The sequence below is a fragment of the Bos indicus genome, chromosome 13 (assembly GCF_029378745.1).
Source record: "Bos indicus isolate NIAB-ARS_2022 breed Sahiwal x Tharparkar chromosome 13, NIAB-ARS_B.indTharparkar_mat_pri_1.0, whole genome shotgun sequence".
NCBI classification, from domain to species: domain Eukaryota; kingdom Metazoa; phylum Chordata; class Mammalia; order Artiodactyla; family Bovidae; genus Bos; species Bos indicus.
The window spans coordinates 24,165,969-24,192,093 of record NC_091772.1 but is presented as its reverse complement, the minus strand read 5'-3'; the positions used below and the strand labels follow the sequence as shown (position 1 = coordinate 24,192,093).

Genomic DNA, 26,125 nt, shown 5'->3' with positions numbered 1-26,125 from the left:
GGTGGGGCTGCATTCCTTTTGGAACGCTCTAGGGGAGGAGCTGTTTTCTGGCCTTTTCCATCTCCTCGACGCTGTTCCCATTCTTGAGCTCATGGTTCTCTTCCTTCAACTTTCAAGCCAGCAAAGCAGCATCTCTCTGACCCATATTCCATCACCACCTCTCTCTGACCCCAGCCAGGAAAGGTTCTCTACTTCTAAGGACTCGTGATTAGAATGGACCCATCAGAGAATTCAGGATAATCTATTTCCCTGCATCAAGGTCTTTAATTCATTCACACCTGCACAGTAATACAGAGAAAAATGGAACACTTAAGCTTCTTTTCTGTCCATAAAGTTTCAAAGAAAATGACGTAAACGTTTTCAGTAACAAATCATTAAAAACTCAGTTCATAAAAAACACTTGAGTTGCTATTACCATTGATGTAACCAATAACTACGACCAGGTGATTTAATTATTTTTTGGCATTTGATTTAGTCACTTTTGTAAGAGAGAAAATTCAGAGATTTAGACAAAAAGCAAACAAATTTTAGTAAATATTTTATTTGGACACTTTAAAGTTTAACTTTGTAGCCACGCGTATTCATTATCACTGAAATCTAGCGTATTCCCATTGAAATTTAGTTGCAGGTAGAGAGGTTGGAACCAGAATGTTCAAGACAGTTTATTAACGTTTTGGGGAAAAAAAAAAAATCATGCATCCCATGGATCTCCAGGCGTGCTCCCGAAACCCACCTTGTCCACAACTCTCCTCCTCCTCCTCCTCAATGCCTCCTTCTGTGCTGGAACTGTGGAGTACTCTAATGCCATATTTTCCTTCCTCTTTTCACTTGATCTCTCACCTGTATATGTCTGGGGAGAACTTAACTGTGATGGAAAGTTCAGGGTCGTTTTGTAGGAATATTTTTTTGGTTTATCCATCTGCCTCCAAGCATCCCTAGAGTCATGTCCTCTGGTCCAGGCAAAGCCCACAGAAGTCGATTTAGTGGAAACAGTTTTCCCTCTGTCATTTTGTGAAATTCTAGTCAAAGCCAGAGCCAGGGCTGAGTTGACTCCAGGTAGTAAATCAGAGAAGGTGTGGTTTGCGTGGTGCCAGCAGTGAACTTAGCTTTGGTTTGGTAGTTAATAAAACTACCATTCACAATGGGTAGTCATTCACATCGGGCTTCCCTGGTGGCTCAGACAGTAAGGGATCTGCCTGCAATGCGGGAGATCTGGGTTTGATCCCTGGGTTGGGAAGATCTGGAGAAGGGAATGGCTAACCACTCCAGTATTCTTGCCTGGAAAATTCCATGGACAAGGAGGCTGGCGGGCTACACCTCATGGGGTCACAAAAAGTCATTCACATAAGTTCTGCAAATTGAATTTGGAAGTGAGGGAGTGGCGAGGGAGGGAAGGGAACTCGGAGGTGGTCAGTGTTTTCTTGGCTTGAACCGGAGCGCCACACTGTTGATGCAGAACCTCTGCCCAGCAGGCCCAGGTCCGTCGGGGAACACATGGCCAAGGTGAGCTTCACACTGCAAGGAGAGCAGCCTCTGTCATGTCTCACCAGGGACAAGGCTCTTTAAGTAAAACCCAGACAGATGAACCCCACCTGGCGGGCCCACTCACGTCTTTGACCTCGGTGTTGGGGGAAAGTCTATTGTATCAGAATTTGATTCAGAAATGAAAGGATGTAGAGCGCATGGGGTGGTAAATAGCTCTCTACTTGATCAGTGAGAATGTAAGCAAGTGATTTAACTTAGGCCTTGATTTACTCATCTATGAAATGGGGATGATAATTATACCTACATAACAGAGCTGTTATTATGATTCATTGATACAATAAATTGGGACTTCCCTGGTCCCAGTGCAGGGGGCCTGGATTCGATCCCTGGTCAGGGAGCTAGATCCCACATGCCAAAACTAAGACCAGGGGCAGCCAAATAGATTAAAAAAAAAAAAGTAGTATCACAGTTCCTGAGTGAGTGAATCTTGTAGCCAGTATATTATTATTGTTTTTTTCACTGAAGACAAGACTAAGCTACATTTATCTGCTTACAAAACCAGAACATTTGAGTACCCAAAGATATCAAGTTGAATCTGCTGTCTGGATTTAAGCCACTCTCTCCTGCCAGGCTCCCAGGAGAAATAAGCCCTGATGTCACCTTTGGTACTGCTCTGCTTATAGGCGACATGCTGCAGAGCGGGAAGGGGGCAGAGAGATGCCATCACCCTGGACCTTCCTGCCGCTCTCCCTGCACAACAGAATGTGAAGGGCCAGCTCCTTCTTTCAGACCCTCGCTCACTCCCATCTCTGCAAGGCTAGAACCAGGCAAGGCTCCTTCTTTGGTCTGCAGTGCTGGGAGTGATGGGAGAGAGGAACTGGTAGCAGCCCAGGAGAAACCCAAAGTGCTTCCATGACAAAAGCGCTCGCGTCCATAACACCAGATGTGCAAGGACAAGTGAGCTCTCCACTGCACTCAGGAGGCACAGGGGAAAACAAAACACACAAAACAAAGACACCCACCTGCTTACAGACGACCTCTGTGCGAGCTGGTCCCAACGAGGTGTCCGCACGTCTCAGGATCCCCGTGTTACTCTCATCAGAGCCAGATGTCCCATGAGCCTCAGAGAACGAAGGCCATCCCGTGCCGGAGCAGAACTTCTTCTCAGAGCTGTGTTAGAAATCACGACACCTACAGCTGTGAAAACCGCTATGAACAAACAAAGAGCACTGTGTGCCCCAACCCACATCTCTACAGAGCAGAAATTGATTCCCTTCTTCTCTGCCACATCTCAAGGCCAGTTCTCTGAACCACAGGGGTCTGCCCACCACACCTCCACTATTCAGGATGCTGTCTCGTCACGTCTAAGATTTCTTGTTCCTTTGATGTTGAAGGCATCCCTCTCAAGCTTCGACAAGGACCACAAACACGAGGAGCTTTGTGAACTGCTCCACGTTAGGAAACAGATTAAATGCCCAAGTTTGAAACGTAGGGAAGGGGAAATTGAAATGAAATGAGTGGCCAAAGTGTTTAGCGTATCGCAGGTTCAGCGAGTCAGAGAAACATGAGAACTGATCAAACAGCCATGTCAGCCACAGGAACTTTTGATTATCTGAACACAGAGCCTGACTGCCTTTGGGGATTCAAGAGCTGCCTCTGCCACTTCTTAGCTGTGTGAAACCGGACGGGCTGCTTCCCTGTCCAAGTCACAGTGTTCTTACCTGTAACTTGGGGACAGTAACATCTACGTTATAGAGATGCTCTGAGGGCTTAGGGAGCTATGCAGTGGAGCACGTAGTGATTAATAAGCCTGGGCACCCAGACTCATCACTGCAGTGCAGTGGCCTTCCTGGGAAAGCCCCACAGGAATGAATGATGCTGGGGGTAGGGGGTGGGGAGAACAGAGGTGCCAACAAAAGGGGGAGGAGGGCAACAAGCAGATCTACTCATCAGAGACCCACTCTAAATACTTTGTTACATGAACTCCTTTTCTTTCTTTTTAAAAAAAATTTTGGCCACACTTTGCAGCATGTGGGATCCTAGTTTCCCTAAGTAGGGATTGAACCTGCGTCCCCTGCATTGGAAGCAGAGTCTCAACCGCCGGACCACCAGGGAAGTCCCCAAAGATGAACTCCTTTACATCATGCTAGAAAAATAAGTTTCAGAAATTTAAATGGCAGGGGAATGGCTCTGTCTATCTGGGGGAGAGACAAGAAATGAATTGTAAAGTCTGCAAAACAAAAACTGAGTGAAAAGAGGGGCAAAGTGGCAAATAATCAAACCCCTAGACCACGAGCACAGACGGAAGCTCAGTTTAGAGCGCAAACCCAGCAGAACGAGTCTCGGGTTGGTCAGTGACTCAAACACTCCGGTCCCGGGACCCGATACTAAAAAATTATCAAGGATCTCTGAGAGCTTGGTTTACATGAGTTGTGCCTATGAGCAGTTAACAAATTAGAAATTATGAGTGAGAGTTTTAAAGACATATATGCGTTGAATTATTTTTTAAAATAATAAATTCATTATAGGCTAACACAACCTATTGTTACAACAGATAATTCTGTTTTCCAAACTGAAACAAACATTTAGTGGGATGAGTTGCACTGTTTTATGACTCTGCAAATCTCTTTTTAAAAAATTAATTTGTATTGGAGTGTCGTTGCTTTGCAGTGTTGTGTTAGTCTCTACTGTACAGCAAAATGAATCGGCCACACACATACAAACGTTCTTTCTGTTTTTGGATTTCCGTCCCATTTAGGTCACCACAGAGCACTGGATAAAGTCCCCTGTGCCGTACAGTAGGTTCTCACTGGTTATCTGTTTTACACATAGTATCAATAGTGTATATATATCAACCCCAGTCTCCCAATTCGTCCCAACCCCCCTTTCCACTTTGGTATCCATATGTTTGATCTCTATGTCTGTCTCTATTTCTACTTTTTGCAAATCTCTTTAAGGTCTAGCCTTAAAAAAATGACAACTGAATCTCCAGATGTGCTCATGCATTCAATCTGCTGCAGCATTGTTTTGACTGAAGTGTAGGAAGAGGGTGTAGTCTCTTGGACGTGTGGGTGTGTGCTAAGTTGCTTCAGTCATGTCTGACTCTGTGCAACCCTATGGACTATAGCCTGCCAGGTTCCTCTGTCCATGGGACTCTCCAGGCATGAGTACTAGAGTGGGTTGCCATGCCCTTCTCCAGGGGATCTTCCCAACACAGAGATCGAACCCAGGTCTCCTGCGTTGCCAGCAGATTCTTTACCGTCTGAGCTACTAGGGAAGCCCCAGTCTCCTGGATACACAGAAAAGAAAGCACCTTGAAGAGCCCTGGAAAGATCCCAGAAACTCAGGTACAGCTCTGAGGTTGACTTCTGAGAGCCTGGGGTGTGAATCCGGGCTCTGGTATGTCTGTACGACCTTGGCAAGTTATTTAACCTCGTAAAGTCTCTGTTTCTTCGTCTACAGAATAGTAACAGCATTGTTACCTCACAGGGTTGCAGAGGATTGACCAAGATGCTTTCTTCATTTAGCGTTTTTACCATCGTGTTGGACACATGGTACCTAAGTTAGTGGTTATGATTTTTAAAATATCATTATTAGTAGTAGTAACAGGTATCCATGAAATTTTTGCAGCTGTGGGTCCAATTAGAAGTGTCTGCACATTCAGACTGGGGCTTCCTAGGTGGCTCAGTGGTAAAGAATCTGCCTACCAATGCAGGAGATGTGGGTTCGAGCCCTGGGTCAGGAAGATCCCCTGGAGAAGGAAACAGCAACCACTCCAGTATTCTTGCCCAGAGAATCCTATGGACAGAGAAGCCTGGCAGGCTACAGTCCACAGGGTTGCAAAGAGTTGGATACAACTGAGCACATGTGCACACACCTATTCAGACTGGGTTCTCTGCAACCCCTTTTCTTTTCCAAGGGTTCAAAAATATTCATCTGAGCCACTTTGGTCCGGGGAAAAACATTTTAAATATCCTTTAATCATAGCTTTTCCATCCTCAACATTATATATAAACTAGTGATCATTAAAGCAAATCTGATAGAGAATTATGAATATAATAATTTTTTTAATGAATGACTCTAAGACTAATAAAAAGTCATTTAAAACGTTTTATGGGAAACAATAAACTTTTATTGATGCAATTAACAGAATCTGGAGATTTTACCAGGTAATATGAGAGGCCCATAATATATCATTTAAGAGGGAAAACTTAAATATTAAGGGCAATTAGAAATTGCAATATATATATTAAAATGATTAGCAGATTGTAAGGCCCGCCCTTGAGAAACTAAAACCATTCTGGACCATCTTTACTCTTAAAGGGAGTAAAGATGTATATTATGTATACTCTTTAAGGGATTCCTTTTATTTAGTTTTGTTATATGTTTATTTGCTTTGTTTTTGTCATTGTTTCTAGAAACTCCATGGCCCCCAAACCAGCAGCAAGAGGCACTTGGTGATAACTGACAATCCTCATGGTAGAAGAATTCCCATTCATTTCGAGGAATCAGGAGCACAGAAAAGGTTAACAATATTACCTAGTTCCTACAACACGTGGGGTTCCAGGATATTCTGTAAAAAGGGAACTAACATCAGGCTCTCAGTTTCCTTCTATTCTAAAAAGATTTATGACCGTCAAAAGTGTGATCTCACAGTACATTTTAATAAACACATCCAGAATTGTAGAGGAGGAAGGAAAGGGAATAGAGGAAGGGGTCGAAGTCACATAATTCCAAGGTTAATGAAGTGACAGTCTGGAGTCCAGTGCTCTTGACCTGGAAACCCTGAATCAAATGACTCTGAGTTGGAGAGTCAGCAGCTCCCCTGAACCATACTGGTTCAGCTCGAAGGGAAGTCTGCAGGCAGCAAGGAGCCCAGTGGCCAAGGGGCTGTGATCCCTCATCCACTTGATTTCTTAACTGTTTAGTTTTGGTTGATTTTTCACCTCCTTTTGACTGTGTGCGAGTATTTGAAGGGATGTTCATTTCTTCTATACCCCTGTTCTCTATTACTGAGGATGGAGACTGGGGATGGGAAGAGAGGGAAAATGAGAGGTCCAACAAGAATCCTGACAGTTATCTACCCTCTTGAATGGGAAGCACTGTCAGGAATATAGTCTTCATTTATAGATTCTCATTAATTAGAAGAGATTTCTTAGGAGTTCCTCATTATCAAAAACACTTTCATGTATAAGGCCCTAAGAAGGCTCTGTCTGTAAGAATCTCATTGCTAACATCTATCTGGTGCTTGGCATGTGTCAGGCATTGCTCTGCTGGTTTCATGTGTATTAACGCATAACTCTGTTCCGTGAACTTCCTGATGTTCAAGCTGGTTTTAGAAAAGGCAGAGGAACCAGAGATCAAATTGCCAACATCCTCTGGATCATGGAAAAAGCGAGAGAGTTCCAGAAAAACATCTATTTCTGCTTTATTGACTATGCCAAAGCCTTTGACTGTGTGGATCACAATCAACTGTGGAAAATTCTGAAAGAGATGGAAATACCAGACCACCTGATCTGCCTCTTGAGAAATTTGTATGCAGGTCAGGAAGCAACAGTTAGAACTGGACATGGAACAACAGACTGGTTCCAAATAGGGAAAGGAGTACGTCAAGGCTGTATATTATCACCCTGTTTATTTAACTTATATGCAGAGTACATCATGAGAAACGCTGGACTGGAAGAAACACAAGTTGGAATCAAGATTGCCTGGAGAAATATCAATAACCTCAGATATGCAGATGACACCACCTTTATGGCAGAAAGTGAAGAGGAACTAAAAAGCCTCTTGATGAAAGTGAAAGTGGAGAGTGAAAAAGTTGGCTTAAAACTCAACATTCAGAAAATGAAGATCATGGTATCCGGTCCCACCACTTCATGGGAAATAGATGGGGAAACAGTGGAAACACTGTCAGACTTTATTTTTCTGGGCTCCAAAATCACTACAGATGGTGACTGCAGCCATGAAATTAAAAGACACTTACTCCTTGGAAGGAAAGTTATGACCAACCTAGATAGCATATTCAAAAGAGACATTACTTTGCCAACAAAGGTCTGTCTAGTCAAGGCTATGGTTTTTCCTGTGGTCATGTATGGATGTGAGAGTTGGACTGTGAAGAAGGCTGAGCGCTGAAGAATTGATGCTTTTGAACTGTGGTGTTGGAGAAGACTCTTGAGAGTCCCTTGGACTGCAAGGAGATCCAACCAGTCCATTCTGAAGGAGATCAGTCCTGGGATTTCTTTGGAAGGAATGATGCTAAAGCTGAAACTGCAGTACTTTGGCCACCTCATGTGAAGAGTTGACTCACTGGAAAAGACTCTGATGCTGGGAGGGATTGGGGGCAGGAGGAGAAGGGGACGACAGAGGATGAGATGGCTGGATGGCATCACTGACTTGATGGACGTGAGTCTGAGTGAACTCCGGGAGTTGGTGATGGACAGGGAGGCCTGGCGTGCTGCGATTCATGGGGTCGCAAAGAGTCGGATACGACTGAGCAACTGATCTGATCTGACCAGTTATTCCTCCCAATAGCTTTATGAGTTCAGGACTACTAACATGCTCATTTTACTGGTGGGGAAAGCAAGGCACAGAGGGGTTAAGAAAGTTGCCCAAGGTCACACAGCAATTAAGCCAGGATGCATATCTACAGACTTCACCACTCTACTACATTGTCTCTCTTATAAACAAATGCATCTTTAATAGCACAGAAGATTCTAGAACATAAAAGATTCTTATGAATATATTCTTATTTTTCTCAGACTAAGCTGCAGGAGGAAAAAAATAGAACAAACTCAAAAATCCTTAAGAAACGAAAATGGAAACTGCAGCTAAAACTAAATGATTAAAAAGAAATAAATAGGTTGGCAGATTGGCAGGTCAGTAAACTAGCCACTTGCTGAAAGGGCTTTTGGAAACCTTTTGGATGGTTTTATTAGTCTTGGCTGCCATGAAGATGGTCACTCAACTTCCTTAATTTGGACTAGCATTGGTCTTTCAAGTTTAAATTACCTTAAATGAAATAAGATAAAAAATTCAGTGTTTTAGTCGCATCAGCCACATTTCAGGTGTTCAATAGCCACACGTGATTAGTGGCCACCAAAGTGGATGGAGCAGATATAGAATATTTCCAGCACTGCAGAAAGTTCTACTGGACAGAGGTTTTTGCTCTGGTCTCTCCAGTCCCTCCCCTGCCCCAACACTCTGATTCCCCAACAGAGCCTGCGAGGTGCCCATGCTGGGCACTGGGTAGGAAGAAAGTGTCATCTTCACAGGTGCAGAAACTGGAACACCAATGAAGTCAAAACAACAAAAACTAAAATGGAGGAACATGTTCTCGCAAGGATGATGGTCAAAAGCTAGAAACAGAACCTCTGGCTGCTTACTGCAGTCACAAAGCCATCTTTTATATGTTTACAACATGGTTGTTTGGCTAAAAGCAGGTTGGCCATCTCAAGTCCCACCCCTCCCCCTTTAAACAGAACCAAAGGTCAAACAGTAACTAGTGGTTCAGAAATCTGCATGCATTTTACCACTGCCAGCTCCCCCAGGCCATCTTCTCAGCCTGACTGCCATCTTTGCTGTTTCTTCACCAGCCACTGACAGAGTGAATGAATCCCGGCGAAGGCCTGCCCTTCTGTGAGCATGAGGGAAAATCAATCCTGATCGTTGCTCATCTTTGCAGGCGGGGTTTGGCTTTCCAAATTCAGCCGCCATTAGCAGCCAGCAGCCCAGGAAAGCCCAGTCTGCTGAAAACCCAGAGCACATAATGAAGCACTGCCTAATGGCAGATTCACAGACCTGGCTTGATTTATATTTTATTCTAAACCAATTTAGGGTTGATGCAAAAGAAATAAAAAACATCTTTGAACTTCTGAAAAATGGGACTTCAAAGATGTTTTCCTTTCTTCTTCATCGAATCTACTTTTTTTAGACTGTTTCCTGCATGTCTAAACAAAAAAGCCTTTGTTGAGAGATTTCAGATCCTGATTGACTTAAAAGAGGCTTTGAAATCAAGGGACAATTAAATTTACTTTTAGCTATATAGAAGAGGCATGGTATTCACTACTGTCAAGCACTGTGGGGAATCCATCCTCATAAAATTCTACATTTCCTAAATTAAATTATAAACCCATTTTTTCCCTGGGAGAGATATAGTTTTAATCACATGGGTCAAGCAAATACCATTATGGTTTAGATGTCTTTAAATACTTTCCCAGGGAAAAACTAATAGCTTTATCTTAAGGTGCCCACCAAGTTTTTTTTTTTTTTTTTTGGTTTGCTTTTTGCTATTCTTGCAGATACAGAAAGAAAGACTATAGGCTAACATGTTAATGCTATAAATAATAATAAGACAGGCAAGAATCTTAATGAACAGCCCTCCTTATAGTAACCAAGTTAATCAGGAATGAAAACCATGGGATGTATTAGGTTGGTCAAAAAGTTTGTAAGATCCTATGGAAAAACCCAAGTGAATTTTCTAGCCAATCCAATATTTATCCAAGGCCCCAAAAGACAGAGCGGTATGAATTTTGAGGCTCACTCTCCTTTGGTACCTCTTGGTCTTTATCTCACCTGAAGAGCGGGCTGTCGCAACACACACAGTGATACATCCCTGGTTCCTTGTTATTCAGGTAGATCCCACTGAAAGGCTGAAAGTAAATGAGATATATCACTGTTCAGGTTTCTCATAACACCAGCAGGACATGATACAGCAGATCTAAATCCAAGATTAAGTTCTCCAATAAAGGAATTTTTGTACTAATTTCACAAAGTGCAAGTATCACTGGAGAGAAAATTACAACATGCCCAGTGGAGCAGTCTGCAGGCTTGTTTACGACCGGCCTTTATTGTGCCAAATATTCAAATTATGACCTTAATAATGCTTTGTATTTATATAGCACCTTTCATCCAAGAGCATCAAAGCCTGTGAAAAAGCAAGAGAATGGGCCTCTGGATTGTGTTAGATCTCGGCCTCCATTTCAAAAGTTAATACAACAGGAATCTATTCCACTGACTGAAGCACTCTGAAATCTCCAATTAAAGATGGCGATAGATACATTAAAAAGCAAAGCTCAGTGAGATTGGGGTTATGCCTTTAATATGCTTCACGTGGTGTTTAGGGTACTTCATACTGAATAAATGCTAAATAACGAGGGAGATTCTCCCAGTGCCTAAATTACTACTTAGATGAAATTACCACATTAAATTGTGGCTTAAGGAGTTTGCAGGTTCCGAGAACAGCAGACTTCAATCAATGAGTGAGCCAAGACTACTATATATATTTTTAAATGTTATTTGGTAAACTGATCTCATTGTTTGGAACAAACAAAGACCATTTTTGCCCAATTCCATCTTCTCTATCAAAGAAATTTCAAGAAAGAGAAACTGTTGCATGAGCCTCCTGTGAAAATCCACAAGCAGTGGCTGGTGGCAGGCACTGTCCTACTCTTTGGAAGAGAAGCTGAACACGGGATGGGTCACTGAGTCCCAGAGCTGATTCAGGAAACAAGCGGCCCCTTCAGCCCTCTCTAGACAAATCCCCAGTCAAACGTTCACATTCCCATGGTCGGAGTAACAGCACATTTTCAGGGAGCAGCATAACAGTCAATTTCAAATTAACCTACTGAGCCCACCATCTGGGCACACTTGGATGTCTTCCCTCTCTAAAATCCCTAAACTTGGCTACAGACATCTAACAGTGGTGAGCTGGTCTTTTTCTGGCCTGTCCCCTTGAAGGCTTGCACCTCACGCTGGCACAAAGGGTATCTGGGATGAAAAGGAAGTTTCGCCTCTCTCCCACCTGGGCTGAAGAGACAAACATGCCAAAGGGCTAGCCAGATGTGAAGCTGATCTGGAAATGCCTACTTATGGGATCCGGACAGCATGCTAATATTCACAATATAATGTTTGTTATTGCAGGGACAGTTGGAGAGAGGAAGTGACAGGGAACTGGTAACCACAGTAAGTTAAAAAATCAGACATAAAAGGATCCTTTGCTGACATATTTTATGAAATGACATCTCTCCTCTGCCTCCTTGCCTGATTTCCTACTGTCTACCCTCTCACCCGTTCTCCTTAATTTTATACAAGTCCTGTCATATTATTTAGGGCCACACCCAGCTTCTATTTCATTCTCTCATTCCAGTAATACTTGAAAACCAAGTGTGTAGCCAATGCTGCACTGGGTACTAAGGTTGCAGAGATGGAAAAACAAAACAGAACTACACTAACCATGGTTCCTGCACCAGGAATTTGCTACCAAGTCGGGAAGAGATGTGAGCTGGCAGTGGTCACAGCATGTGACCGCAGTTCTGATGGGGAGGTTAGCAGCGAGTGGCGGGTACCACGAGTCCCTTTACTACTAGGGAAGTCTTCATGAAACCTTTCTGGACCAGGTCATATATGAGATGTCTGAGATCAGGGTTTTCTTTTTCTTTAACCTTTTATCATCATTATTTTTCAATGCATGGCTGACTAATGTTTATTACAGGAAAATGCCAAGACACTAAAGTGAGTTTTGAAGGATGAGAAGGAGTTAATCAGATAAAGGAGTTAATCAGATAAAGAAATTTCAGACAGAGCAGCCTGGGCTGGGCTCACGTCACAGAACACAGCAATGTGGAGGAGGAAGAAGAGGTTGCTGGATAGTAGGCAGGGAGGGCCAGATCATAGCAGCTTTAATAAGACCATGCTTGTTGTTGTTCAGGCGCTCAGTCATGTCTGACTCTTTGCCATCCCATGGACTGCAGTACACCAGGCTGCTCTGTCCTTCACTGTCTCCTGGAGTTTGCCCAAACTCATGTCCATTGAGTTGATGATGCTAAAGAGTTAAAGTGCCAGCTTACTGAAAATGGAAAGCCACTGGAAACTTTTAAACTGGGTGCACACACAATCAGAGCTGGTTTTTAGAAGGAGCACTCAAAGGACAGTCAAACGGCCACCAGTTCAGGCCTGGATTTAACTATGGCAAGAATAGTGGAAATAACAAAATGAGGACGGATTTAAGAATTGTTTTGAAGAGAGAACTGAAATGAGTGACTGTACGGGGAGGTGGTCAGAGACAGAGACAAAAAGATACCCCTTCCCCGGTTTTCAAAATCTATCCTATGGACTAAATGTTCTGCACTGCCATGGACTGTAGCCCACCAGGCTCCTCTGTCCATGGAATTTTCCAGGCAAGAATACTGGAGTGGGTTGCCATCTCCTCCTCCAGGGAATCTTCCTGATCCAGGGATTGAACCTGTGTCTCCTGCACTGCAGATGGATTCCTTACTGCTTTACCACAGAGAAGCCCCTAAATGTTTGTGTATCTCCTCCAAATTCATGTTTAAGCCCTAACCCCCAAGGTGATGGTATTGGAAGTGAGGCCTTTGGGAGGTGATTAGTTCATAAGGGTGGAGCCCTCAAGAGTGGGATTAGTGCCCTGGGAAGAAGAGACATGAGAGGGATGAGCTCTTTCTCCCCAACGTCAGGACATGGCAAGAAGGTGACCATCTGCAAACCAAGAAGAGAGTCCTTATCAGAACCAAATTGTTTGGCACCTTGATCTCGGATTTCTCAGCCCCCAGAACTGTGAGCAACAAATGTTTGTTGTTTAAGCACCCTCGTCTGTGACATCCTGCTAGAGAAGCCCAAACTAAGACTATGTGCGCACCAACGCAGCCTTTCCCTTCTTTGATCTTGTTAATACTACACACCTGTTGGAAACGGATGATACACTTAAATGATTTGCAGGTTATTTCACAGAGAAATATTTACAAAGATGGGGACAGGGCCGATGGATACCAGCCAGGGAAGGTGAAGCATCTCTGGGCCAGTGACTGAGAACACACTGCCCTACTGGCCTGTGAGGCACAGAGTGGGCAGAACCCATGAGGCCAAAGCTGGAAGGGTGGGTTGCCTGCGGGGGTGGGGGATGGGGAGGCTGCAAGCTGCGTGGGAGGAACACAGCCCCAATGGACCCTTGATGCCTGTTTTTCTACTGTGTCCTCTGATCTTGCTGGCATCTCCCAGGGGCCAAACTCAATCAGGAGTCAAGAGGGCAAGGAAGCTGCTTAGCCTTCCCAGAGTTCAGAGCAGAGTGAAGCACGTGGATGGCAGATCTGGAAGGCAAACAGTAACCTGCACAAAACCTAGCTTCTACTGACATTCGAGATGGGCTCCATAAAGGATAGAAATGGTATGGACCTAACAGAAGCAGAAGATATTAAGAAGAGGCGGCAAGAATACACAGAAGAACTGTACAAAAAAGATCTTCATGCCACGATGATGTGATCACTCACCTAGAGCCAGACATCCTGGAATGTGAAGTCAAATGGGCCTTAGAAAGCATCACTACGAACAAAGCTAGTGGAGGTGATGGAATTCCAGTTGAGCTATTTCAAATCCTGAAAGATGATGCTGTGAAAGTGCTGCACTCAATATGCCAGCAAATTTGGAAAACTCAGCAGTGGCCACAGGACTGGAAAAGGTCAGTTTTCATTCCAATCCCAAAGAAAGGCAATGCCAAGGAATGCTCAAACTACCGCACAATTGCACTCATCTCACACGCTAGTAAAGTAATGCTCAAAATTCTCCAAGCCAGGCTTCAGCAATATGTGAACCGTGAACTTCTAGATGTTCAAGCTGGTTTTAGAAAAGGCAGAGGAACCAGAGATCAAATTGCCAACATCTGCTGGATCATCAAAAAATCAAGAGAGTTCCAGAAAAACATCTATTTCTGCTTTATTGATTATGCCAAAGCCTTTGACTGTGTGGATCACGATAAACTGTGGAAAATTCTGAAAGAGATGGGAATACCAGACCACCTGACCTGCCTCTTGAGAAACCTATATGCAGGTCAGGAAGCAACAGTTAGAACTGGACATGGAACAACAGACTGGTTCCAAATAGGGAAAGGAGTACGTCAAGGCTGTATATTGTTACCCTGCTTATTTAACTTAAATGCAGAGCACATCATGAGAAATTCTGGGCTGGAAGAAGCACAAGCTGGAATCAAGATTGCCGGAGAAATATCAATAACCTCAGATATGCAGATGACACCACCTTTATGGCAGAAAGTGAAGAGGAACTAAAAAGCCTCTTGATGAAAGTAAAAGAGGAGAGTGAAAAAGTTGGCTTAAAGCTCAACATTCAGAAAACTAAAATCATGGCATCTGGTCCCATCACTTCATGGGAAATAGATGGGGAAACAGTGGAAACACTGTCAGACTTTATTTTGGGGGGCTCCAAAATCACTGCAGATGGTGATTGCAGCCATGAAATTAAAAAAAGCTTACTCTTTGGAAAGTTATGACCAACCTAGATAGCATATTCAAAAGCAGAGACATTACTTTGCCAACAAAGGTCCGTCTAGTCAAGGCTATAGTTTTTCCAGTGGTCATGTATGGATGTGAGAGTTGAACTGTGAAGAAAGCTGAGCGCCAAAGAACTGATGGTTTTGAACTGTGGTGTTGGAGAAGACTCTTGAGAGTCCCTTGGACTGCAAGGAGATACAACCAGTCCATTCTAAACGAGATCAGTCCTGGGTGTTCATTGGAAGGAATGATGCTAAAGCTGAAACTCCAGTACTTTGGCCACCTCATGTGAAGAGCTGACTCATTGGAAAAGACCCTGATGCTGGGAGGGATTGGGGGTTGGGGGAGAAGGGGACGACAGAGGATGAGATGTCTGGATGGCATCACCGACTCAATGGACATGAGTTTGGGTGAACTCCGGGAGTTGGTGATGGACAGGGAGGCCTGGCATGCTGCGATTCATGGGGTTGCAAAGAGTCGGACACGACTGAGTGACTGAACTGAACTGAACAGACATTTGACTTTTTAAAAAAATACTTATTTGACTGCACTGGATCTTAGTTATGGCACGTGAGATCTTTAGTTGTGACATGTGAACTCAGTTGCAGCATATGGGATCTAGTTCCCTGACCAGGGATTGAACCTGGGTCCCCTACCAACCAGGGATTGAACCTGGGCCCACAACCAACCTTGGTTGTGTGGAGCCTTAACCACTGGACCACTGGAGAAGTCCCTGATATCTGATTTTTAGTTACTGCTCAACTAGTCTGTGAACCCCCTTGTCGCACTTGGCAGAGGGCTAGCAGGTTACTGCTGCCCAACAAAAAGCACATACAACTGAATTTTAATTTTGAGTCACCAAATAGAAGGCTGAGGTGTTTCCCTTCTCTTTTCTTAGCCTCATGGAGCTTATGGAAGCTTATCGTTCTGCAGCATTCTAAAAAGTTACATGTGGAAATGAATCAACTGAAAGGGATTTATAACATTACTTAAAATAATGGATGATGCTCATTTTGTAAAATGGCCAAATGCAGAGTATAACACACCATCTATCTGAGAATCCCACGTATTTATTCTCCTAAACATCTGGCAGCTTATCTTCAGGCTACCACTTCCAACTCCAAACCCTGTGTGGCTCTGCCCTTCAGAATAGGGCTGACTTACAGTGCTCTGGGAAGACACACAACTGCTCAGGGAATCACAGGTAGCTCTCTTGTGCTATCTGCATAATGGCTAGTATAAGTATCTTTCCTGGGCTTACCTGGTGGCTCAGTGGTAAAGAATCCATCTGCCAATGCAGGAGATTCAGGTTCAAATCCTGGGTTAGGAAGATCCCATGAAGGAGGAAGTGGCAACCTGCTCCAGTACTCTTACCTGGAGAATCCCATGGACAGAGGAGCCTGGTGGGCTACAGTCCATGGGGTTGCAAAGAGTTGGACATGACTGAGCACACACACACATAAGGATTACCTGCTCTATGCTGGGCTCTTTTCCAGGCACTGGAGACCCAGCCGTCAACAACACAACTGACCAGCTAAACAACAACAACAGTCTCTTTCCGAGGAAGCCTTTATTAAAACCCTACCCACAGGAAGTTTTCAAAAATAGCAGTATTTCACCAGAATCTATGGGATCTTCTGGTCTGTCTAATGACTTTGGATTGGCAGTGAAGTTGAAGGTGAGACCATGATTATATGGCTCCAGCACATGGATAGCTTACCTGAATTTTGCAGGGACCGCTAACTTCAAAGATATAAATATCCTACAACATTCAAAACTGCTGTGCTGTGGTCCACTCTAGGGGGTCTGCTTCACAAATGAAAATATCTACTAACCTGGCTCCATAGCTATTTTCCAGTGGTCATAATTGGGCCTAAGACAAATGACTTGCTGTGAAACTCAGCGTGGTAAAAATGGTACTATACTGAGTAACCACTGAGGGCTGCTTTCTCAGGAAAGGGAAGAAAGCTGAGGTTATTGAAGACAGTTTCAGTAATATGTCCCCCTCTTGGCCTGCAGTGGTTCAACAGTCCCAACGCTTGATTTTTTGAGTACCCACTACCTGCAGGATATGTCATGTATTGGACGGCAGGTACTGAGCAGGGAAAACCCAGCTTGGGGCTGGGGAAAGGCTTCCCTTTGCAGGTGAGACTAGGGCCAAGAGCTGAAAGGTGGGTTTGAATGGGTTGGAGTTCGGGGAGGACAGAGGGTGAAAGGGCCTGAAGTGGGGAAAGCCCCGGGTCTTGGAGCTAAACGAGGAAAAGTGGCCAGATCTGAGGATGGACGTGGGAGGTAGGGACCAGAGCTTCAGGGCCTTATTAGCCACTTTAAACTTTTTTCTTTTACTTTGAAAACAAGAATTTAGAGTAGGGGGTGATGTGGTCATATCCATTTTCAAATGATCTCTTTGGCGGCCGGGAGGAGAATGGCAAGGTGAGGAGCAAGGACAAATGTGAGGAGCACAGCTGAGGCAGCTGCTTTTGAACCCAGGATGGTGGGGCCTGGACCAGCCTACAGGGGCAAGCAGTGGAGAGAAGCAGGGTGATGAGACAGTCATTCAGGAGGCTGAGTGGGTGGACTGGCCGCGGGAGGGCAATGTGTCTAGAGAGAGGTTTCTGGCTTGCGTAACTGGATGGATATTCATGGCCAGAGGAGAGCAGTGGAGGGTGCCAGATTAGTAAAAAAAATGATGTTTTTGTTTTTTGTTTTTTTTAATTTTAATTGGAGGGTAATTACCTTATAATATCGTGATGGCTTTTACCATACATCAACATGCATCGGCCATAGGCATACATGTGTTCCCTCTCGCCTGAGCCCCCCTCACACTCCCCACACCCCTCCAGGCTGTCCCAGAGCACTGGCTTTGCATGCCCTGCTTCATACATCAAACTCCCACTGGCTTTCCTTGTACATATGGGAAGGAGAAGGTGGGGTGATCTGAGAGAACAGCACCAGGTTAGGTTTTGTAGTGAGATCGACTCCAGTCTGTCCTGCGCCACACCCAACACATCTACTCAGAAACCGTAAACAAGTGTAGCTTACCGGCTCCGTCCCTTTTTCTCTCGTGACATGGAACTGCTCTGGTGTCAGCTTCTTCTGCCACTCACTCTTGGAGAGAGCCGGCTGACGTTTTATAAGAGACCCTGTATTGTTAAACAGGAATTTCAAAAAAGTGAAAAAAGCAAGGAACACTGAGTTTGACTTCCTTGGATTTGTCTAAGAAAATTTAGGTATTTCCCCAAAGAATTAGAGTCATGCCTTCACTACAGATATTTGTATTTTAATTGTTTCTTTGTATTTCATTGCATTGTTTAGACTCTCAAAATAACTACTGTATAAGAATGTATTTAATAGCAGTGGTTGACAAATTGCAAATTATTAGATGGGTGCTATTGGCTTCAAATGATGTCTTTGATCAAGTTTTGGATTTTTATATATTTTTATATTATTAAAATATATTTTGCTTCAAGAAAATACCCAGGAAGGCACAATGACCTTTTCTTGCTAAGCCTCTCTCCTGAAGTGCACCAGTTCCCAACAGAACACACCATAACGTCCCCTTCGCTCCCAACCTTTCCTTCTTCACAGAGACCAGAAAGTTCAGGTACAAAATGCTTTAATTGACTCATTAGCTTAGTAAGAGATGAGTAATAAGCAGAGAGCCAGTTTTCCAATTGTACTGGGGCATGGAAGTTAAAGAGGCGGCTGAAATATGAAATAAAGCAGAATAAATTCTCCTTGGTTTGCTGAGGGTAGAAATCAATCCCTCTTCCATTACTACATTCAAAGGAGTATTTCCTGTCAGGATACAGCTGGGAGTAGCTGTGAGACTGGAGAGAAAAGATCGTTGAGCCAGTGGGTTATTAAAACCCTCTTCCTTGCTGGTTTATAAAGATATCTCTGATTTTGTTCATCAAAGGAGGTCTCTATTAAAAATTCTTGTGTGAAAAAAAGAAGACTCCTACAGCACACATTCCTGAAAGGGAAGCTGAGACCTACCATAGTCTATGTTTGGGCTTCATGGTTTTTATCCACTTGTGTCTTCCTTTCTTCCCTTCCTATAGCTTCTATGTTACTTTTCTTCCCATGAGTATAAACAAAGTAACTAGGATAATACTCTCTTTGGCCAAAGGGTTGGGGGTGGGGGTGGGAAGTCTAACGTCTATTATAATGTTCTAATCATCCAATGTTAAGAATATGAAAGGATCGTATCATCTGCACACCTCAACTTACACAAGAGAAATCAGAGTAGTGATCGAAGGCTTTATTAGGAAGGTGGCCTTTCGGCACAGAGTTGAAGGAAATGTAAACAAACACATCACATGAATACCTGGAGGACCACTGCAGGCAAGAGGAGCAACAGGCTGGGTGTGCCTGGCATGTCCTATGAACAGCAAAGAGGCCCGAGCGACTCAGGTGGAGCCAGCAGGGAAGGTTAATAGAAATGAGAACAGACAAGCAATGGGGCCCAGATCACTTAGAGCCTTGAAGACTATTATTTTAATCAGTTAGTTAAGGCTCTGTTGGGTCTTCTCTAATTGTGGTGAGTGGAGACTGTGTTTCATTATTGTGTGAGGGTTTCTCATGGCAGGTGCAGAGCACAGGCTCTAGATTCGTGGGCTCAGTAGTTGTGGTGTACAGGCTTAGCTGCTTCAAGGCATGTGGGATCTTCCCAGACCAGGAATCAAACCCATGTCCCCTGCACTGGCAGGTGGATTCTTAATCACTGGCCCACCAGGGATGTTCAGGCCTTGAAGGCTTTTGTAAGAACGCTGGCTTTTGTTCTCAATGAGTTTGGAAGGCAGTGGAAGGTCAGCAGAGGCATGGAATGAATCTAACATATTTTAAAAGAATTAGTGGCAGACATTCCAAAAAAAAAAAAAGAATCAGGGTAAAGGCTGAAGCAGGAGAACCATTACAGAGGCCGGCCAGCTCTGAGAACTGTGGCAGCGTCCGTCACGGCTGCAGTCTGATCATGTTTACTTCTTCCACCTGGTGGGGGTTTCAGTGTCTATAAGACAGCTCACAGGCTATGGCTCAGAATATTATCTGTATCCCTTGCTGAAAGGCAGAGACCTGGCTTGGGGTTGCAGCAGTGTAGTGGCTTAGAAGTGATCAGTCGGTGGACACAGTCTGATGGCAGAGCGGGGGCATCTGCCGATGGGCCAGTTGTGGAGGTGAGAGAAAACAAAGGTCAAGAGTCATAAACCACAGCTTCTAGGCTCTGGAAGTTGGGGAAGACTTCAGGAGGAGTAGGTTTGGAAACACGGTTTTGAATTTGTTAACTTTTAAAATGCCATTCAGGTATTCAGGTGCAGGTGTCAAGTATGGCTATATGGATACACAGAGGGAGAGGTCTAAGGTGGAAATGTGAACTTTAGGATTCCTCAGCCTGAAGCTGTCTTTTATCTTGGGGGGCTGAAAGATTCTCAAGTCAGTGAGTGTAGACAAAACAGAAAGGCCTGAGGATTGTACTCTGAGGCTCTCCTCGATATACAGGCTGAAGATACATGGAGGCAAGCAGGGAGGTGGGAAGGAAACTGAGAGATGCAGTGTCCTAGTGAAATGGAGCAGGATCCTATGGTCCTTCCCCAACATGTCCTCAGTCTGCCTTTTGTCTGTGAAATAACTTTAGCCAAACAATAAGTTTAATCAGGAACTTCCCTGGTGGTCCAGAGGCTAAGACTCTGAGCTCCCAGTGCAGGGAGCCTGGGTTCAATCCCTGGTCAGGGAACTAGAGCCTACCTGTCACAACTAAGATCCCAGAATAGCGAAATAAGTATATTAAAAAAAACACAATATTTAATCAGAGAAGTGAGAAAATACAGAAACAAAAGAAAACAGTCAAATGAGACAAAATAATAATAATTTAGTCATTTAAGCAAAGTCAATGACTTTTAGTTCCTTCTCGAGGGATACAGATAATATTCTGAGCCATATAGCCTGTGAGCTGTATTATACTGAAACCCCCACCAGGTGGAAAAAATAAACATGATGATCAGACTGCAGCCATGACATAAACTACCGCAGTTCTCAGAGCTGGCCTGGAAATAGGAACAGACCTACCCTGGAACTGAAGATGAACTGTGCTTGAAACAATCAATGACACTGATTAGATCACCGCATAAGCAATTTCAAGATGACTGTCAGAGCTGACTGTGCTGTTTCTGCATGTAGCCCCCTCCCATCACCTACAAAAGCTCTTGCCCACTGAAGGGGGGCGCAGGAGTCAACCTGGGGACAGGAGTCCTCCTTGCACATGCCCCGCCAAGCCCAGGTTGCGGGCCTCTGCAGTTAAGCAAACTTTCCACCATTCTCGCGTCTATTAGCTTTTGAGCAGCGAGCAGCGGGACCCTACTTTCAGTTAGGCTTTTCGGCTCTCACCATGGGACCGCTGCGCTCTCCCAACACCTGGCTCGCGGGATTTTCCTGAGCAGTGCTGCGGCCATGACGACGCGCCAGAGTGGCTGTGAGGAACTGCTGCTCCTGGCTTGCTGGCCCCAAGAGGCGGATATGAGAGGACGTTCCTAGCAGCTGCCGAATCCGTTTTGTTTTGGGGATCCTCCCTGTTTCTCCGCTGCTCGGCACTGGCTGTACATACACTTTTCCTCGGTGGAATGGAAACGTGTCTGGATGAGCTGATGAGACCCAAGACCCAGTAAGTCAGTCCACCGGTGTGCAGCCGGGCTAACTTCTCTTTGAGCACAAAATACTATTTGGGCATTTCGCCAATTGGTTCTGACATGGGTATGATGTCGAGGCGCGTTTGTGTTGGGGACTCATGTATTGGTTATTGTCTTGAAGATTTGTGACAGTTCTGTCTTCTGGTGTGTGAGTGTATATTCCATTTGTGTGATTGGTATCTTTCTTGTCTTTTATAAAATGGGAGATTTGGTTCAATTTATTTGAAAAATTTTAGCTATGAGATTATGATTAAAGAAAAAGATAATTTTTTCAACAACATATGGCAACAGTATTCTTTAGACTCCAAGAAAAAAAATGGATTATGAAACTTCTGAAATTCCCAAACTGGTTCTTTTTGCATATGCAGTTATGTACATATGTACATAAGTCTGCCTTACATATGTAATTAAAGTTACTAAAAATGATGAGGAAGCACTTCAGTGTGTAAAGCAAGTGGGATACGTGTTGGTGAGAGGAGGTATAAAGAATGGAGGTTATTTTTTGTTGAGGAAAAATGATGATAATAATGTTGTCCTGGAGCTGGTTGTGATCTCTGAGGCGAGAGCAGTGAATGGTTCTGAAGAGAAAGCTGCTTCCTGACCAGGAATCGAACCTGGGTAACCTGGATGAAAGCCAGGAATCCTAGCCAGCAGACCACTAGGGGCAAGAGGTTAGAAGCAAAGTGGTCCTGGCTCTTTCCCTCATTTGAAAGCAAGAATGTTTCAAGGAGGCAGAACTGTAAAAACAGGTACAAAGTTTATCATGAGTACACAGCACAATAAGTGGGAGGGCATACAGATAAATCATTTATTTAAGACAGAAGAAGAAATACACAGCTGGAGAGAAGGGGCATGGGCACTCTCTCTAACGAGGAGGGCATAAGAAGTAAGGCAGAAATACCCACCCAGAGAGGAGTGTGGGTGTCCTAAATGATAAGCCAGTAAAAAGGTGATTTAAATCCCTTAATTGGATAGTCCTTCCCCATCTTTGTTTACATTTGGCCAATTATTTTTTTTCCACAACTGACTGGTCCTTGGACCCTCCCCACGATGAGTGCGCAACTTTTTGCTAAGATGGATCCCATCGCAGAAGCCTGAGGGTGCCTGTCCATGCTTATTATAGGGTGGGGCCCCCTCCCTTTTCCACCCCCAAGAAGCCTTCCGCGCATGTGTAGACAGGGAAGTTTTCTTTGACCTCAGGAGTCGACACCTTATCTTTTTAGCCGAGCTCAGTTTTTGCCACTAGCTTGTCACTGGAGGGTTTGGGTGAGAAAAAACCTTGAATTTTATTCCACTTGACAAACACCAACTGTGCACCCCAGGGGCCTATGCATCTCCTACCTCAGTTGTTTCTGGATGGGGACAACTCATATGGATACAAAGAGTGACAAAAGGTTTGTGAAAAAAGGGAACTTTGAGAAGAGTTTTATTTGTTGTCAGGAGTGATTAAGATTAGACTGGATTTAATTAGGTAAATATACTTTGTTATTAATAGTAAGCTGGTATAAAAGTAGAATTTGGTTTTCTTTCTCCTTGTTAAGAGATAAAAACTTTACTGGAATATTGAGGTGCTTCTGACAACAGATTGTAAGTTTCTTTCTCAAGCTAACTTTGAGTATCCCAAAGGGCCTATAGGCATCTCAGAAGAAATGTTAAAATAACTAGGATTATTTGGTATGTTAAATTATATGGAAAACATTTGATTAACTTTCAGGTCATAATGCTGAACTGGGTGAGAAATTTAAAGAATTCTAATGGAAAGCTACTGTTTTGCTTCAAAGCATATTTTTGACCCCAACGTTTGGGATGGAAGTTATCACAGAGTATAATTACTTACGATGTGTACCACTGCTGGTTTTGAGTTTACTGCTAAAAGTACACGTACAATGCTTGAGTGACAACTTTATATAAGTGGTAAAATGTATAGACTATAAAATGTCTTCCTGTCAGCATCTCTCTGTACTTGTTATGTCTGATTAGTTTTCCCTCAACGTGGGTAATTAAGTACACAGCACAGGGTTAAATATAGCTACACTTTTATCCTTTCCATTCATTTATGTAATTATAACTAATGCTTATTGTATACCTACTAAGCACCAATATTGTGATAAAACATGTTTAGTTTTTTCATTTATTCTGTATAATAACCCTACTATCATCATTACCCTTATTTTACAAAGAAAAAAAAACAGGCTTATGCTTACCAAGTTCAAGACATGCTCAAAGACACACAGCCAGTGGGTGTGGCACCGTCAGCACTGAAACCCCTTAACCACGAAACTATCAGCTGCCTATCATTCTCAATGGTTGCCTACTAGTTTGTTGAATTGAACTTTCACGGTTTACTTAAGCATTCCTTAACTGACAGACATTTGGGTTATGGCCAGTTTCTCCCTCTTAAGAGTAGTGCTGTTAAAAGCATCTCTGCACATATAACTTTGTTCTTCTTTTGAATTATTTCCTTAGAATAAATTCCCAAGAGTGGGTGTCTGATAAGTGAGCAGTTCCTGTTAAGTATTGGTGTCGGGCCAAATTTTAATGTTGCTGAAGAACCGCAGATTCCAGGGCAATTTATTAGGCTGTTTCCGACAGCACTAAGTACAAATATAAAGGGCAAATTTCCGCTGAAACCACCACCCTCTAAAGGGGAATGAGGAGGGCTCCAGCCCAGAACTGTGATGCCTGAACCACCACCTGTGGTTCTCAGGAAGTCAACACTTAGCACTGAGTGGGCAAAGAACAGATAGGAGATTAGCTGACTAGAGACACCAGGAGTGGTCTGAGGTCCGTGACCCCAAGTCATATTTGATCAGCTCTCATTGCACCCTGCCAGGGCTTTTATTTATTTAACACTACATTTTGAAATTTTCAGGGGATAAAAAGAATTCCGAGTGACTGGGTACATTTATAGCACAGATATTTATCTTTAAATATCTTCAACGGACACATAACAAATGGATTCCAAGATGGGCTAGCTAGGGCAGCTGCCCAGAAAGGCAATCAACACATGGCACTGTGTCCCCCAAACTGGACATGAAATACAGCCAGCTGACCCAAGATCCCACTAGAGTCGCCTTTAGTGACTCTGTACTAAAGGATGAGGTGTCAGCGTGCCCCAATCCCACAGAGCAGCCAAAGCCATGTGGCAGAAGAAACGCACACTTTCCCCCGGTCTGTGTCACAGCCACTGACTAACGATGGTTATCGGGTTAGAGGGGGGAAGGGATTACGAGTCCCCACGTTCCCCCTGGGTCCTGGAAACACAGATATAGAGATCAGGGAGCAGATCCACAGGCATGCAAAGTTAGAACTGCCTGCTTCTGAAACGCGGAAGGCAGCAGGCATAACTGGACGAGGGGGACAGTGTAGTTAACAGAGCAGTGGGTGGCTGCAGCAGAGAGCGCTCTGGGCGGGCTGCTCAACCAACACCGCCGTCCTTCACCTGGAAGCCCGGCTCCAGAGTACATTTTATACAAAAAAACAAAACAAGTATGTGTGCACGTGGGAGGGGAGGACTTGTACTTTTCCACAAACCCTCATACGGGTCAGGGACTCCCCCGCCCACGCCCCTTCAAGTTTACAGCCCGCAGTACTTAGATGGCAGGGGGTGGGCGGGCAGGAGCCCCGACGGAGCTTCCGGAGAATGGACGAGTCAGATCCAGGACCAGCCGGCTGGGGCCCCCCGAGACCCGGCAAGCGAACAAAAATTGAAAGCCGGGAGGTGAGGGCGGGGCCTGCAAGGCCTACCTGCTTGCGGGGATCCAGCACCTGCGCGGAAGCCGCCGCAGTCCGCTCGGCCCCGCACAGCCCACCCGGGCGCCTCGCGGAGGGTTAGGCCCCGCAGAGCCCGCAGGAGGCGCGCCATGACGCTGAGCGCGGCCGGGCGGAGCCCACGCCACGGCCCCGCCCACTCGCGTAGAACCCGCCCCCGTCTTCGAGACTCGGCTCCGCCTCCTCCTTTCCACTCCTTTCGGCACTACAGCCACCGCGAAGCTCCGCCTATTTTTAACCTTCCTGAACTCCTGTCCCCGCACTCCTCCCCTTCCTCCATCCCTCCTCCTAATCCCTCTCTGCTCCTGTCCCTACCTGCCTCCCCTTGGCCTTCTCTGGTACCCTCTACTCAGGTACCACCCCCCACCTCCCTGCGTGCCTCCCCCACACCCTTCCCTGCACCCTTGCTGCTCCTCCTCTGGTCCCACCTAGCTGCATGCATTCCCACTCTGCTCCCCACCCCCAGCCCACTAATCTGTTTTAGTTGGTTTGCGTTTTCTAGAATTGCTTATAAATGGAACCTTTTTTTTTTTGCGGGGGGGGGGGGGGTCTGGTTTCTTTCATGCAGAATAAATGTCTTGACACTCCTTCCAGTTTTTGCATGTAGCAACCGTTCATTCCTTGTTAGTGCTGAGTACTATTCCATTTGTAGCTGTATCACATGTATTTATCTAGTCACTTGTTGATAGATATGTATATAGTTAACAATTTTTCCTTATTAGAGATGAAACTGCTGGGAACATTTCTGTACAAATCTTTGTGTTACCGACCACAGTTCTTGGACTAGAAATTGATAAAGAGGCCAGATAAGAAATTCAGACAAGGCTTAACTGGGACTTGTGCTGCAACAGGAGAGAGTGAAAACAAGTAACAGGTACCCTTGATCCCTCC

General features: G+C 44.5%; 1 protein-coding gene and 1 long non-coding RNA gene across 4 annotated transcripts in view; one reads left to right on the top strand and one right to left on the bottom strand.

Moving 5' to 3' along the window:
• LOC139186456 (uncharacterized) overlaps positions 1–26,125 on the top strand; it is a 331,485-nt gene that overhangs the window by 63,302 nt on the left and 242,058 nt on the right. The gene's annotated exons all lie outside the window — the stretch shown is intronic.
• On the bottom strand, positions 522–25,368 carry MSRB2 (methionine sulfoxide reductase B2). Its single transcript, XM_019973039.2, has 5 exons — positions 25,211–25,368; positions 17,823–17,923; positions 10,057–10,133; positions 2,508–2,655; positions 522–1,515 (listed from the first exon to the last, which is right to left on the bottom strand). The coding sequence occupies exons 1-5, from the start codon at positions 25,326–25,328 to the stop codon at positions 1,411–1,413; spliced, it is 549 nt and encodes a 182-aa protein (XP_019828598.2). The 5' UTR covers positions 25,329–25,368; the 3' UTR covers positions 522–1,410.

Bases quoted from the DNA above. Each gene is read 5' to 3' on its own strand.
- MSRB2 (XM_019973039.2), bottom strand. From the start codon at position 25,328: ATGGCGCGCCTCCTGCGGGCTCTGCGGGGCCTAACCCTCCGCGAGGCG. The intron at 17,924-25,210 runs GTAGGCCTTGCA...TTAACAATACAG, and splicing joins TGCTGGATCCCCGCAAGCAG to GGTCTCTTATAAAACGTCAG. The intron at 1,516-2,507 runs GTGGGTGTCTTT...CTCTCCTTGCAG, and splicing joins CAGAGGTCGTCTGTAAGCAG to TGTGAAGCTCACCTTGGCCA.